Genomic DNA, 17473 nt, shown 5'->3' on the forward strand with positions numbered 1-17473 from the left:
AAAGCATGATTACATTATTGAAACATTTTATTTCCTTTATCATATTTAAAAATATATTAAATTATTAACTTTCACGTTTCATACGTACATATTTGCACTCCTAACCCTCAATTTTTGATTTTTAAAAAATAATAAATCATTATCAAACATTATTGGGTAGACATATATAGGCCTATGTAACATTCGTATTTTTTTTTAATCAACATAATTTTTTTTTTAAACTGAACTGATCTGTTAAGGATTAAATAAAAAGTAAAAAATAACGAAATTACAATAATGAAAGTTATAAATCAATATATGTTTATTATTTACAACATGAACATATATCAACCACAGTGGGAGAACTGCTTTGCATAAGGCAAGTTTATTTATATAGCACATTTCATACACAATGGCAATTCAAAGTGCTTTACGTAGAAGAAAATTAAATAAAATACAGTACAGTACAGTGGGACGAACAGTGGCACAGTGCTCATTCAGTAAATGCACAGCTAAACAGAAGTGTTTTGAGTCTGGATGTGAATGTGACCACAGTAGGAGCACATCTGATCTCTTCTGGAAGCTGGTTCCAGCATAATAGCTAAAAGCAGACTCACCATGTTTAGAGTGAACCCTTGGTGTTTCCAGCTGATATGATCCTAATGATCTGTTGGGTTTATATTCAGTGAGCATATCTGCAATGTATTGAGGTCCTAGGCCATTGAGTGATTTATATACCAGTAATAATACTTTAAAATCAATCCTAAATGTAACTGGGAGCCAGTGTAAAGACCTGAGGACTGGTGTGATGTGCTCATGTGTTCTGGTTCTGCTCAGCGTTCTGTATGAGCTGACACTGTCTGATGGTGTTTTTGGGAAGGCCAGTGAGGAGTCCATTACAATAATCCACCCTGCTGGTGATGAAAGCATGCACAAGTTTCTCTAAGTCTTGTCTGGAAACAAAGCATCTAATTCTTGCAATATTTTTCAGATGATAGTATGCTGATTTAGTTATTGCTTTGACATGACTACTGAAGCTATAATGTCTGACTCTAGTGTCACACCGAGATTCCTGACTTGATGTTTAGTTGTTTGACCCCTAGAGTGAAGGTATGGGCTTGACAACTGCAGTTTTCAGGGAGTTTGGGAAACTCCCAGAAAGAAGTGAGGCATTTACCACTTCTAGAAGATCTGCTTCTACACTGTTTAACACACTTTTGAAAAAAGATGTGGGAAGTGTGTCAAGGGCGCATGTTGATGTTTTAAGGTGTTGTACGGTTTCTTCCAAAATGTTGCCATCATTTTCTTTGAAGTCAGACATAGTAACTACTTTCTCAGGTGGTCTGATCTGTGTGACCCCAGCGCAACTCAAGGATGTGCTGATCACCTTTCTGATATTATTGATTTTCTCAGAGAAGAAAGAAGCAAACTCTCTATCATTTATATAGCCAAGAAAAAGTTCAGAACAGAAAGAACCATAAGTGTAAAGACAGATATGGTTTGAGTGCTGGGAAAATGTTTAACACGCGATTTACTAGCCCTGGTTAACGGTGTATGGGTGACTCTCCTGAAACATGTCAAGAACAGAACATATTTTATCCAGAAATAAAAAGTAAATAATGTTTGGTTTATAGAAAGAAAAAAGAAAAAAACATGGTTTTAATGGCAATTCAATAGTGTCCAAAAGTTGAAAAAGTGAAAATTTATATCTTCAAAAATTAGTAAAAATGTGTAGCTCTACTTGGAGTTGATTGTTTTATTTGTGATGATAATGCAATGAAACATGACAAATTGTGCCGACATAATTTTTGGCCAGAAATTATGAACACATGCGAAAATGAGAGAGAGCCAATTAAATATCAATAACGGGTTATGTTTGCTTTTTCCTGTCAAGTTTTTGTGTTTCTATGCATTTTCTTTACATAGTAAAAGAATAACCAAGTTTATTGTTTCTGTTTGTTTAAAAATATAATATAGTTTCATTAAACTTGTAGGGGCATTAAAAACAGATTTCCCCTCCACACATCACTTTTGCACACTACTGTATATATATAATGGTAAGCCATTTACATTTAAAACAAATATTTACATTTAGTTTATCCTGATGTAAATCATGTAAACAAATTTTTTTTTTTTTATGGTTTAGTGCAACTTACAATTCACCTGTGCAATATAACTACGCATTGCATAATGGAATGGAAATATAATACATATCCAATATAATACATTTCCATGTGAGCACTATGAAATATAACATGTGTGCAGTAGTAAGTTTTTGTGCACATTATGCATTTTGTTTCAATTGGGGAAAAATAAGTCACAATAACAAAAATGTAAATGATTCTAAAAATGGCTTAAAAATAAAGTTTTCTATATTTCCAAAATAATGGATTTGGGGGCGAAACCTGGACATATTTTAGTGAGATTCACCCATATTTTTTCTCGCGTTTTTGTGATATTTACACCTAATTTAAAAACACTAGCAGAATTTACATAAATCAACAGCTGAGAAATATGAACTGATGTAGAGAAAAAAAGGCAAAAGCGTGTCATCTGATGTGTGCTGATATCACATGACAGCTGAAGTAGATGATCATTGGTCGGTGTTTGTAATGTCTTCTGCGTTGTTGCGATGGATCGCGGTGTTCTGTTGTTTGGCGAACTCTGCGTAGTACCCCTGTTTGGCCAGCAGTTGCTGATGGTTTCCCTCCTCCACCACTTCTCCTTCTCGGAGGAAGATGATGTGATCTGCATTCTCCACGCCGCTCAGTCTGTGTGTGATGAGCAGAACCGTGCATCTCTTCAGGTCCTTCTTCAGAGCGCTGTACACCTGAGAGAAGAGGAGGACAAGAATAATCAGCCACCAATCAAAGACACAGATGATTGAATATCTCTGTATTTTTTACCCTCATCCTTCCCTTGCTTCTTTCTAACACATCTTTCCCTCGCGGGTCAAAACGACCCAAAGCCCTAAAATTATACTTTTTTGCTATTGGTCAACTTGTGTTGTTATTGTATGTATTGTGCTATATAAATAAAGTTGCTATTGCTATAGGTGTAAATGATCTCATTCCGTTCAAGAGTGATAGCAGTTTTAGTAAAACTTTAAACGTTTTAGGCGTCCATTCACGGACGTGAATTGAAATTTCGACTTTTTTTGATAATTATTGCTAACAATATTTCAGCACTGGTTTAGTTCTGATTGGGCGAAATAGTTCGCTTAAGTAGGTTAAAAAAAAAAATCCAAAATACCCCAAAACTTTGCCAGGGCGAGTTATGAGCGATTTGGTACTTATAATCGCTGTAGTTTCAAGTCCCTCAAAGTTTCAAGTCTCAACGACTTACGGTTCGGTTTCGGTCTTCCTGATCACTTTTATCTTTGAAAATCCTAAAAATTGCAATACGGTTTCAGCATTACGCACTTGAACTCTTCCAAATCTGGTGGTCTAGTGGGTTAAACCAACTGGTAAACTGGTAAATCGAAGGTTGCTGGTTCGATCCCAGCAGTCACCACCAGTGTGTCCTTGAGCAAGACACTTTACTCCACATTGCTACAGGGGGATTGTCCCTGTAATAAGTGCACTGTAAGTCGTCTGCCAAATGCATAAATGTAAATGTAAATCTGATAACAAATGAGACTGGAAGTCTTGACACATTTGAGTTACAAATAGTTGCGCCTCTTTTGCGTTAAAAATCAGGTAAGATATCAAGGCAAATGGGACTGCAGGTTCCCTATTTTTGTTTTTCTTTTATCTGTTTCCTTTTATTTATTTATTTATTTATAAATTTTTTGATTGACACTTTATCTTTCAACAGACACTTTCTACCTGTAAATCATCTATCTCTGACATTATGTATATAGTTATTTTATTATTATTATTTATTATTATTCTTTAGGTATGTGTATCTGTTTCTCTTGTGTATCTCCGTTTTATATTTGTTATCAGTAATGTATTCCACACTGAATTAAGTCAGTGAAAATTTGTCAGTGTTAATGCTGGTAACTCTGTTCGTAACTGAATCCAACTCACGTTTATTTGTATAGCGCTTTTCACAATACACACCATTTCAAAGCAGCTTCACAGAAAATGCATGAGTCCATATTACAATTTACAGAGATCTGTTATCAGAGGAAACTGTCTAAGTTATGTATTTCAGAAATCTACATACAAAATCACAGTTAGCTAAAAATGTATTAATTTAAACAATATAGTAATTTAATGCAGACACAATGAGCTCATTGAAGTCATGAATACTTGTTTGTTAACAAATGATTATGACATCTAGAAAATATAGCCTTTAAAAATATATAGCGTAAGAAAAGCACAATAAAGTATTGTTCAAAACTCCGGTGGACATCTTACCCTGTGTTCACTCTCAGTGTCCAGTGAGCTGGTGGCATCATCCAGAACCAGAATCTGCGGTTTCTGAACCAGAGCTCTGGCGATGGCGATGCGCTGCTTCTGTCCTCCGGAAACCTGACCGCCCTTCTCTCCAGCGTCTGAGGAACACCAAACAACACCTCTCACTCTCTACACCAACTTTATATAATATATATATATATATATACACAGTAGTCAACATCTGAAGTGGGTCAAAATAGTTCATCAAAGTTGTCCTAAGACAAGAACGGGTATTGTTCAAAATTCATGTTTAACTTTGATCCACTTCAAATGTTGACTACGGTATATATATAAAGTTACAGTTCTTCTCTATATCAGAGTCAGTGTTTCTGAACTCCTGAAATGCCTCCACTGTAGTCTTGAGTTTCTTCCGGGATTGAACACGTCACAATATTCCTCATTTAAATAATTAATATGCAGAATAAAGGGGCGGGGCCTGGTTGAGTTAGTTAGTAGTGTGTTAAACTGGCGGTTATGGTAAGGGGCGGGACATTTCCCAAACACACTCGAAGCGCTCGACCAATCACAACACACTGATCAAGCTGACCAATCAGAGCACAGTGTGCTTTTCAGGAGGAGGAGCTTCATAGAGACAGGAACTAAACAGGGGTGTGTTTCCCGAAAGCATCGTTAGCCAACTATGTTCGCAAGTTCTGTCGTTATCAGCAGTTCAACGAGTCGGTGTTTCCCGAAACCATCGTTCTAACGAACATTCGCAAACAGCATCGCAGAGTTGTGTGTTTGAGCGACAGATCTCCTGTGGTTAGAAGAAGAGTTTCTAGTTTGCATGACATGTGGACTCAATAAATCCTGATCTTGAGCAAAATAATCAAGCGGACATTCAGTGCAATCTGTGTCTTTATTTAGAATATACAAATGTCATGTTTGTCAAGAGATTTAAAGCGTAGTTGTTGAAGAGTGTGCATGTGTGAACGAGCTCTAGTGTGTGAGAACGAGTCAATGAGTGAATCTGGAAATAAAGCAAAATAACTGAGAAAAATGAGAAATATTCCTCAGATGCATGTCTGTAATTATAGCGAAACATCTAGTGTTAATTAGATTCATTAACAGTCGTTATTACTCCATAACCTGCGTGACATCATTAACCAACGTGTTTAAACGACCACTTTGCGACAATATGGTTTCGGGGAAACAGTCGTGACTCGCTAGTTGATTTCTTCAATGATGATCGTACTATAGTAGTGAAGCAGCGAGTTACAGCGTTATACGGGAAACACACCTGAGCGTTACTGACAGACTCTGAAGAGAGGAGCCGCAACAATGGAGAATATGAGGGAAATAATGCATGAAAACCTGTTCTAGTAGAGCTCAAGAGGGCATAACAGGTCCCCTTTAACACTCTTAACCTCACCACGAGCTATTATAGTGAAATTCACTAAGTGTTTAAGACTCACCCGTGTCGTATCCTTTAGGTAAACTAGAAATGAAGTCATCTGCATTGGCCAGCCTGGCAGCGGCGTGTATTTCTTCATCCGAGGCGTTTTCTTTGCCATATCTGATGTTTTCCAGCACAGACCGAGCAAACAGAACCGGCTCCTGAGACACCACACTAATCTGAGAGGGTGGAGATTAAACAAGGTCAGCAAACAAAGAAAAACAAGGTCGCTTTTATTTATATTCACTTAGATGCAGCTATTAGTATATTAGCAAATAATAGGATTACCTTCTGATGCAGATATTCGTCCTTGTAGCTCAGCAGTGGCGTCTGGTCCAATAAAATCTGCCCATTTTGAGGCTGGTAAAATCTCTCCAGCAAACTCACAATAGTGGTTTTTCCAGAACCTGACGGACCCACTAGAGCCGTGATCTGGCCCGGCTTCAGCTCGAGAGAGACGCTCTAGATGCACAAACAACACAGATTTTCATTAAATATACAGAAGAGGTCTGATATCCAGTCTGTGAAAAATTGACATCTTCATCCTTCTTTCAAAAATTATTAAAAGATTTTTTAAGCATATTGCGTAGTTATGCTTGGAGTAAATTTTTGTGATAATAACAATGAAACGTCAAATTGTGTGACATCATTTTTTCCCAGAAATTATGAACAAAAAGCAAAAACGAGAGAACAAACTAAATATTAATAACTATTAATAAATGAAAATTCTACTCATTTATTTGTAGCTGTAGATCTCAGATAAACACCTTAACCAAGATTAGTGTTTTGTTCTTCCCTCATATAAAAAATATTTAAAAAATTGAAAATATTTTCAGGAAATCTTAAGAATTATTGAATAAATAGAGATACGAAAGATATAAGGAATGAAAAAAGTAATGGTAGGAACAAAAATTAAATAAATAACCACATTGGGAATGAGCGTACTTCTGGAGTAAGATGTAGCATCCTCAAGTTTTTCTTTTGTATATAGTTATAAAAAATTATAAAAAAATTATAATAAATAAATAAAACATAAGTCAAAACTGATTGGATCAGGTACCCAAACTACTGGCAAAGTAATACATATATAACTATATATCTGATTAAATTACAAACTGCTACTGTGTTTATTTTACAAAATAAAATAATAATAATAATAATAATAATAATATTTTCAGAAATTTTCAGTAAGGTGATTGAAAACACAAACATCCTCTCCGAACATCGCTTTTGTATGAAAGCTTGTTTCCGCCACGGAAAAAACTATTTAAAAGATAATTGCGACTTTATATCTCACAGTTTTTTCACAGACTTTTTCTCTCGCAATTCTTACTTTTTTCCCTCGCAAATGCAAGTTGATAACTCACAAATCTGACTTTATAACTCACAAATCGGACTTTATAACTCACAAATCGGACTTTATAACTCACAAATCGGACTTTATAACTCACAAATCGGACTTTATAACTCGCAATTCTGAGTTTATATCATGCAATTCTAAGAAAAGAAAAAAAGAGTCCGAATTGTGAGATAAAGAGTCACAATTACCTTTTTATTTTTTATTCAGAAGTGGAAACAAGCTTCCATAATTTTACTTTGTTATTAATTAATTTTACCATAATTTGTCACAATTTTAATATATATTGTTTTTTTCCCATTACAGTAATGAGAATGCGATTTCTTCAGTGCATTACAGTAATTAAAGCATTAAAATGTGCTTCATTCTCATATAGTGTCATAATACAAAACAGGCTTTATTTTCTTTAAGCAAAACATAATTCTTTTAATTTTGTGAAATATAATAGGAGCTTTGTCAGTGCACACCTTCAGCACATCTGTGTCCGGTCTCTTCGGATAAGCAAAGGTGATATCTCTGAAACACACGTGTCCTTTTAGATTAGGAGGAGCGAGAGACCCGTCTGGAGGAACATCCGGCTTTCGGTCCACATACTCGAAGATCTTTTCTGAAGCACCGACCGCCTTCTTTACATGCGGCCAGTATGACATCAGTACCTGTGACACAAGCGGCAGGGATTTCAAGGCACAAACTGGACGAGAAGAAAAAAACAGTGGTGGTTTCTCATGAAAAAGTCAATGCTAGGCTGTTGTGAGCGGATTCTGGAGCTTTTCAGTCATTTATGACCGAAAAAGTTTACATTTGTTTGTTTTTTTAAGTGTTTTCTTCATTGGAATGGTACGAAACTTGGTAAAGGTTTTGGCACTTGCTATGTAAACACACCAAAAAAATCATGGACATGATTCGAACAGGTTAAATGGTCCTGAAAAAAAAAAAAAGTCACACTAAATGAGTCAAAAATAAAGACGAATTTCCTCTAGTGGAAGCGTTTGGTACTTGAAAGCTCATTTTTTGAGATATAAACCTCAAATTATGATTTGTTTAGATATATGGCTTTGATTTTCTCACAGTTTTAGAGTAAAACATGTTTTAAAAAAATATATATTTCATATAAAAATTGTAAAAATAAACGTAAAATTCTGTAACTTTTTTTAAGTTCACTTTTTAAAACTTTTTTCACTTCAGAAATAATCTGCCAAGTGTCATCTTTAAAAAGAGATCAAACTTAAATCTGTGCTCTAAAGCATTCAAGAATTACCACAGTTTAAATTCAGAAATTTAATTTTCAGGACTATGCTCAAAAAGTGAATAAATGGATTATAAATACAGCGTAAATATAATTTAAGTACCATAAAATCCCCTAAAAATACAAAATATTAAATAAAAAACATTATTGAACTAAAATATCGTGCATTGATTTCATTTAAATAAACATTTTTGACCAACACGAGAAGAGCACCAGAGGGTTACGGTGTTTAAATGGTGATGCTTGCTTTAGCATGATGTCTGTGGTCAAACCGACAGGATCTGAGGGATTACCTCCACCGCTGATGTGAACTGAAGCTCATACAGCACAAAGGAAACCAGATCACCGCTACTGACATCACTTCCTGTCACAAGCCGTCCTCCATAGTACAGTATACTGACTTTCAAAGCCAGACTTGACATCTGAAAAATGCACATTTGATTTCAAACTCTGACTTCAGGATGCATTTGCAAATCGCTCTAATATTCAAAGCAGTGTTTGTACCAGAATGCATCTGTGACCCTGGATCACAAAACCGGTCACATGTCGCACGGGTATATTTGTGGCAATAGCCAACAATACAATGTATGGGTCAAAATTATTGATTTTTCTTTTATGCCAAAAATCATTAGGATATTAACTAAAGATCATGTTCCATGAAGATATTTTGTAAATTTCCTACCGTAAATATATATATTTTTTAAATTCTGTGAGTGAATGCAGCACAATTACAAACATAAATGAACAACTTTAAAGGAGATTTTTTTCAATGTTTCGATTTTTTTGCACCCTCAGATTCCAGATTTACAATAGTTGTATCTCAACCAAATATTGTCCTATCCTAACAAACCATACATTAATGGAAAGCTTATTAAATCTCGAAAAAATTTACCCTTGTGACTGGTTTTGTGGTCCACATGTGTTCAAAATTAATACTGTGCACAGAATGCATAGAATAGGTTTGGAAAAATGTGCATTAAACCAACAAAACTCACACTATTGGTCCACGTTGAGGCAGCGTAAGCAGCGGCCTCCACTTTGTTCAGGGCGTACGTGCCTTCTAAACACTTCTTGTACCTCTCGGTTTCTCCGTCCTCGTTAGCAAAGCTCCGGACCGTCTTCATGGAGGAGAACGTTTCCGTCGCAACATCGTTGGCTTTCGCGAGAGATTCTTGCACTTGCGCAGAGAGTTTCTGAGGGGGAAACATTAGCACACATCAGCACAAATAAACACTTGATGAACTTGAGATATGAAGGTGTCATTGGAAACATCTGCATTTCTTTCTGAAGAATCACAAGATTTGGAAAAAGCTGCTTGATTTTATTTCTGTCTGATCTGAAAGTCATTGTGAAAGTTTTGTGCATGATTTATTTACATGATAGAAGTCTTAAGGCAAAATAGCCAAAACCATAGATTTTTCATGAACTGGTCGATTTTGAAATTTTGGCCAATTTTGATTGTATTTTGACTTTCAAAAAACATCCAAAAATGCATATTTTATTACACTTTATCTATTTGCATCAGTAGATTTATATTCTGAAGGTTTGCTAGTCAATGAGATACTATTATATTTTATGTTAATATATTGAATCCGTTTTTTGTTTTATTTTAGTTCGTTTTTAAGTAATTTTGTTGTTTTTGTCATTTTTAATATATATATATATATGTGTGTGTGTGTGTGTGTGTGCCGCGCATGTATATATATATATATATATATATATGTTAATGTCTACAGTATATAGTATTTATTATTATTTAATTTTAATTATTTAATTATTTTAGTACAAGTTAAACTAGATTAAAATGAAAAACTTTTGCTTTTGCAACCAGCTGAAATAAAATACGTTTAAGTTCTTTATTTTTTATTTAATTTCAGTTAACATTTACTTTATTTCAAGTTTTTTTATGGTTTTAGTTTTAAATGTATTATTCGTCTAATTCATATAACATTTTACTCTTTAAAAACTTGCTGTTGATAGTATTTTCTGATTTATGGAGTGATAAATTTAAACTTTAGTGTTATTTAAACTTGGTTAAGATATTTATCTGACAAAATGATTTGCCAAACTATAGATAGAGGTTTTATTTTACTATAAAAAAATAAAAAAAATGCATGAAAAACCAGGAAAAGGTAAACATTGACTACGACATAATCAGTTAATACTATTTCATTGGCTCTCTTGTTTTTTGCACGTGTTAAAAATTTCATTGCGTTTTTATCACAAATAAAAAAATCGACTCCAAGCACAACTACCCAATATGCTTACAAAATATTAATTATAATATCTGAATAAAAGCTGAAGATTCAAATTTTTTCTCCCCCGGGACGTCACTTTTGGCCACTGCTATATGACTTACATGTGATAAAATTAATATCAATGTTACCTGGTAGAACCGGCCGGAAAATTCTGGGATGACCAAGATGATGGGGAGGCCGAGAGCGGTGAAGATGGACAGTCTGACGGAGAGCAACATCATGGAGCCGAAGAGGAAGAGGATGCGCATGAAGTACCACATGAGCAGACTCAACTTCTCACTCAGAGACTCACTCATGGTGTTGGTGTCGGTGGTGATGCGAGACACGATGTCACCTGAACACGAAACCGGTAAAAGTCCTTTTAATTCGTCACATCTCAATTGAATTTTCATGTTAAATGTCTTTTGACTGACACTTCAAATCAACATTTCAAACAAAAAATCTCTTAACCTTGACAAAAAGTTGTCATTGAGAATGTCTAAATATATATCCAAATCCACAACCTAATAAAAGTAAGTAATTACAGGGTATATACAGGATTTAAGACCTTTTAAGACCTTTTTTAAGACTCTTTCTATACATTTTAAGACCTCTTCGCAACTATTACTATTGATTGTAAGATAGCACAACTAAACACCCCTAGGGCCCTATCTTGCACCCAGTGCAATGAACTTTGTACACGACGCATGTATCATTCCTATTTTGCACCCGACGCACAGCAGACTTTTCCCTCCACAGACGCACGTTGGTAAATTAGGGAATGAACTTGCGCTCCCGGGGGCGGTTCAGGGAAAAGAGGAGGCGTGTTCCGGCACAAACGTTCCCTGGTGCTATTTTGCAGTTTCAGAAAACAATTCCTCCACTGACCAGGAGAAACCTAGTCTAAAGTCAGCGGCGCGTTCAGATGCTATTTTAAGGGCGCATGCTTGGCCATAATGTAGCGTGAGCACAACACACACACACTTTGCTTCTCTCATCTACACACAGACGCAGCAGTTCACATTTTTGCAAATCATACATTATTACGGGGAAAAATATTAACACACGAGGGAAATCATTGTGGTGTCCATGAAGATGTGAAAAAATAGGCATAAATCTAGCTTACACATTTACCCAAATTATTATAAGCCTGTTTAACCGAAGCTAATTTGTGTGTGTTTCTCCGTCCCCAATGTCACTTCTCTGTGTTTTACGGCCCTGACGAGAACGTCGGTCTCCTCGGCTGTGAACCGCTCCTGGCAAATCCGCCGTTATAATAGCAATCCGCCATGGAACAAGCGCGGTTACAGGGAATGTGAGATGTCGCTCTTATTGGTTTATTTCACGTTATGCCCAAACCACACCTATGAGTAATGAAGCTACTTCAGACCAACACATTTTAGATTTGCGAGATCCGCCCACAAAGTTACTTTCGCGCTTGATACTTGCGTTTCAGATCGTTAAAGGGATACTCCACCGTTTTTTCATATTAAACTATGTTATTCCCTAAACTAAGACGAGTTGATACATACCTCTCTCGTCTCAGTGCGTGCGCTCAACCGCTCTGTCTTGCGGCGAAACTTTGTTAGCACTTAGCTTAGCCCAGTTCATTCAATATGGGCCAAGCAGAGAAGCTACCAAACACCTCCATGTTTTCCCTATTTAAATACAGTTACTCGCGTAGTGTAACACTTTTCTAAGCGTGTAAAATGGATAACTATATTGTATGGCGGAATACCATAGCAAGTGATTGTAAGCACTTCGACTTGGCGCAGTAATATCTTCACTAGAGGGAGCGGGGGCCGGTGAGAGGATTTTTCACGAGTGAAGATATTACTGCGCCAAGTCGAAGTGCTTACAATCACTTGCTATGGTATTCCGCCATACAATATAGTTATCCATTTTACACGCTTAGAAAAGTGTTACACTACGCGAGTAACTGTATTTAAATAGGGAAAACGTGGAGGTGTTTGGTAGCTTCTCTGCTTGGCCCATATTGAATGAACTGGGCTAAGCTAAGTGCTAACAAAGTTTCGCCGCAAGACAGAGCGGTTGAGCGCACGCACTGAGACGAGAGAGGTATGTATCAACTCGTCTTAGTTAAGGGAATAACATAGTTTAATATGAAAAATCAGTGGAGTATCCCTTTAAAATAGGGTCCAAAGTCTCATAATAATAAAAGTAAGTAATTACAGGGTATATACAGGATTTAAGACCTTTTTAAGGCTCTTTCTATACATTTTAAGACCTCATCGCAACTATTACTATTGATTGTAAGATAGCACAACTAAACAGTCTTAGTCTGTGATAACTCCTTATCAATGCAACATAACTCAGAAGGGTGGGAACGAAGCACAAGAGAATTAATTGACAAACTAATACAATTCTTTGGACAAATATACATAATGAAAAGATGATACAAAATTTAACACCTTGGAAACTGGCATTAAATACTTTTTAATATATTTGAAGGGCCTTAATTTTCTCTAAATTGATTTATCAACTTTTAATACTTTTTACGACCCCGTGAGGCACGGACACCCTGAATTATGTCTAAAGTCTCTTTATACACAGCTATATAGTAGTCTAGTGGTTACACCATGGCATTACAGATATTTTTCTACTAGATGACACAAATCTGCCTTCAAAAAACTGAATTTTAAAGGCATTGTCTCTATTTTAACATGAAACACAGCTTTAATTGAAAAATACAAAAATAAAAGTGACGGCATGAGTTAAAATGATCAAGACGGAATATGATACCGTAAAAAAAACAGCACTAATGGACTTTGTTTGCAGTTTTACCTGTGGAGGCTTTATCGAAGAACGCAATATCTTGTTTCAGGACCGACTGGAAGACGAGTGCTTGGATGGACGTGTGTATTCGGCTCATGGTGATGTTGTAGATGAGGTCACACACAAACTCACACACGGCGCTGCAGAAAACGGGAGGAAATCCTGAGATGTGCTTTTATCTTTAATGCATTTAAGGTGTTGTTTATCTTCAAAGCCTACTTCAAAAGTTTGGGGTCGAGACATTTTTTAAAGTTTGGTAAAAAATAAAGTAAATAAATTAAATTAAATTAAATTAATTATATTAAAATTAAATGAATCATAATTTGATCAAAAATAAATATTTTTATAATGTAAAATGTTTTCTATGTGTGAATATATAGTAAAGTGTAATTTATTCCTGTGATCAAAGCTGAATTTTCAGCATCATTACTCCAGTCTTCAGTGTCACATGATCCTTCAGAAATCATTCTAATATGAGGATTTGAGGATCAAGAAACATTTCTGATTATTCTTCATATTTGGATTTTTTTATTTTTTTATTTTTTTTTATTCTTTGATGAATAGAAAGAACAGCATTTATTTTTGTAACATTATAAATGTCTTGATCAGTTTAATGTGTCCTTGCTGAGTAAAAGTCTCACTAAACCCAAACTTTTGAACATTAGATTGTCTTTGTGGCCTCACCTCATAATGGTCATCAGGGTCATGACAGTGATAGCATGGTTAAAGGCCTCAGGTTCATCTTCATTCATGATCCAGTCTGTCATTTTACCGGTGTAATGAGGAATGGCCATTTCACCTGTGCGACAATATGCATGTAAATATGCATGTTCTATCTTCTAATTTGCTTACAGACAATAAGAACAAACTTTATCATCATTGACCCACATTATTCTGCGATCTCTACATCTGGAAGAATCAATAAGTTGCTGAAAAGTCCGTATTAAATGTGTTTGCAAACTTGGCATGATTTTGTGTGCTGAACAATTATAAGAGCAAACTTGACCAAAGTGAAACTAAAAGTGACATGCGATCACATTTAACTTTCTTTCATTTGACAGACTATATAAGATTTAAATTACACTGTAGGCTAGATTTCAAGGTAATTATTTACAGATCATAATCGCCAGTACAGGAAATGCAGAAAGATACATTAATAACACAATATTTACTCAAATTGTAATAAGTTAAATCAAATTTAAATAAATAAATAAAAGGGCATTATGTATTGTCTAGGGCATTATGTATTGTCTAGGCAATGGGTCTAAAAATATTTTTTTACATTTTAAATAAAATTAAATAAATAATAATAATAATAACTAATTTAAAAATAATTTTAAAAATAGTAAAAAAAAAAATAATGATTTAAATAAACAAATACATCTAACAATACAGTAATGTAGTAATAGTAACAAAATATTTTACAAATAATATTTTAATTTTATATCATTTGCATATCATTTTATTTGTGATAATAACGCTATGAAACATGCCAAATTGTGTGGAGATAATTTTTCACCAGACATTATGAAAACAAGAGAGAACCAATGAAATATTATGAAATATGAATACAATAAAATATGTCAGCTTTTAGTTTTTCTATGCATTTTTTTAACATGGTCAAATTAAACCTTTATTTCTATTTTTTGCCAGATAAATACCATAACCAAGTTTAGTGTTTTGCTCTTCCCTCAATCCATAAAATATTTCCCTCATATTTTGATGGTTTAATTTAACTTAAAGGGTCATTAAAAACAATGATCACTTCTGCCCTCGACTGTGTGTATGACATTTTTACCTAAAGAAGATATAACCACAAAGAAGAAGACGGCTGCAAAGCGTCCACTGAACGGCTTCATGTATCCCAGCAGCCTTTGCAGCGAAGCCTGGCCCTTCTGCTCGGTTTTCTGCGCTTTGGTTGTTGGAAGGAGATTGAGTACATAGCGCTTCCACAGCAACAGAGACAAAGCCAACACCAAGTACCCCTGCAGAAGCTGAAATATAATAGGATTTTAATACATACACACCTGACATTTAAAACACTCTTCCACACGTGTGTTTGACATTTAACCCTCTGGTGTTACTCGATCATTTTAGACATTTTTAAATCACTACTTCATCGGAATGATACGAAGCTCTGTGATTTGATTAGAAAAATCACTAAACATATATAAACTGGTGTGACTATAACACAAAGAAAGCTTTTGCAAATGCGTGAAATAAAATCAATAATTAAGCATAGACACTAATCTGTGGAAACTTGTGTCCGCCACAGAATGAAGAATAAAAAAGGTAATTGCGACTTTTTATCTAGCAGTTCTGACTTTTTTTCATGCAATTGCGAGTTATAAAGTCAGAATTGTGAGATATAAACTCGCAATTGTGAGATAAAATGTCGCAATTACCTTTTCAAATGTTTTATTCTGTGGCGGAAACAAGCTTTCATACTAATCTGCCTTCAAAAAACTGAATTTTAAAGGCATTGTCTCTATTTTAACATGAAATGCAGCTTTAATTGATTAATTTATTACATATTTGTTGCATAATTATTACATTATTTTCAAATGGAAAAAAATCTGTCATAATTATTGCATAAATATTCATCAATAACATAAAAATCTCTCAAAATACAAAAAAAATATATATATTTGAACAAAAATGTTGTTCCCTACATTGATTTTCCTGAAAATTAAAAAAGTTACACTTCAGGTGTTAAGTCACTTTTGACTCCCAGTCCCAAATGAACGATACCAGAGGGTTAGGGTTAGGGTTAAATGTATTGAGGCACATCTTACCCCCTGCCAGGTGTGCCAACCCCACACCAGCTCCACAGTAGACCTGCCACAAGCCCAGAGGAAGGAGATATACACCGGATAGAGGAGCCCGTGAACCACAGCCGTCTGAACGCCCTCCAATCCTCTCATCCACGCCGGGCTGCCGGAGTAGGAGAAGGACAGGAAGAGGAGGAGAGCGGTCCGGGTCAGTCCACCGGCCCACAGCGTGATGAACGGGTTATTGAGGAATGACGGGGACAGCTGGATGGCTCCAATGAACATCACTGTGAACACGTCCACACACAGTGCCAACAGGGCGAACAGAGGAACGGCCATCTTATCCTTCATCTCCAGCACTGCCAAACAAATAGTAGGATCAAATACACTTTGCAATGACAAACAAAAGTGTGAAACTGGCCAAAAAGACCAGCTAAAACCAGCTTGGCCAGTCTGGAGGACCAGCTTAAACCAGACTAGGCTGGTTTTAGCTGTTTATTTTCCCAGAAGGGCATTTACAAAGTAAAAGAATGGGGTATTTTGTTCAATGTGTGTAAATCAGTTTCACTTTCACTCTAAAACAATTTTTCTTTTAAAGCTCAATGAGATTTGCTTCCTTAATAGCGCGGTCAATAACTAAGCAACTTGTTTGCAAGTCGAAGTTAGTAGATAATTACTTAAACACTGTGCATGTTTGAAGATTTCCCTGCAGTGCATTCAGACAACAATGTGTGCTTGAAAAGAAAGAAGGAAACACTACGTACCTTGTGAATACCTACTGAAACTCTCGAGATATTTCAAGAATCGATGTGTTTTAGTGTCGCCGTCACATTTATTTAATACATTATCGTTTAAAATAAGTAACTAAACAAGAGAGATGAGAATGCCGTGCGTGGACCTCCATATAATGCCCGAATCTGAAACCAAAAGTATGAACTAACTGCAGAGGAAAACCCCTTCTGGGCTAAATAATGAATATTAATTACGCACCGTGACGTTAGCCATATAGTCCGATCTCATTGGCTCAGAGTCAGACGTTGGTGCGGATCAGCTGGCCAATCACTGAGGGCTTGTCTTATTTATGCATAATGTTGCATGTCTCTTAAAGTGACTCACTCTTGCAGTTTTAAGCGCTAAATTGGCATCTTTTCGATGTTGTGAGTGTCGAGCGCTCTCGCGTCATGAGCGTCGCGCTGTAAGACGCGTCTCGAAGCGCGTCTTTACAACGCGACTGTTGAAGCGCGTCTCGAAACCCCTGCTTCCCGAACGTGATCGCGTCTAATATTAC

General features: G+C 35.6%; 1 protein-coding gene across 1 annotated transcript; it reads right to left on the reverse strand.

Moving 5' to 3' along the window:
- Positions 1 to 277: 277 nt before the first annotated feature.
- Positions 278 to 17128, reverse strand: tap1 (transporter 1, ATP-binding cassette, sub-family B (MDR/TAP)). Its single transcript, XM_082150091.1, has 13 exons — positions 16950 to 17128; positions 16210 to 16544; positions 15213 to 15408; positions 14099 to 14213; positions 13424 to 13554; positions 10768 to 10973; positions 9377 to 9574; positions 8675 to 8803; positions 7603 to 7791; positions 6067 to 6240; positions 5798 to 5957; positions 4344 to 4480; positions 278 to 2809 (listed from the first exon to the last, which is right to left on the reverse strand). Exons 2-13 carry the CDS (start codon positions 16534 to 16536, stop codon positions 2573 to 2575), a joined length of 2199 nt encoding a protein of 732 aa, XP_082006217.1. The 5' UTR covers positions 16537 to 16544; positions 16950 to 17128; the 3' UTR covers positions 278 to 2572.
- Positions 17129 to 17473: the final 345 nt, after the last annotated feature.

Source organism: Leuciscus leuciscus (assembly GCF_965113295.1).
Source record: "Leuciscus leuciscus genome assembly, chromosome: 20".
NCBI classification, from domain to species: Eukaryota; Metazoa; Chordata; class Actinopteri; order Cypriniformes; family Leuciscidae; genus Leuciscus; species Leuciscus leuciscus.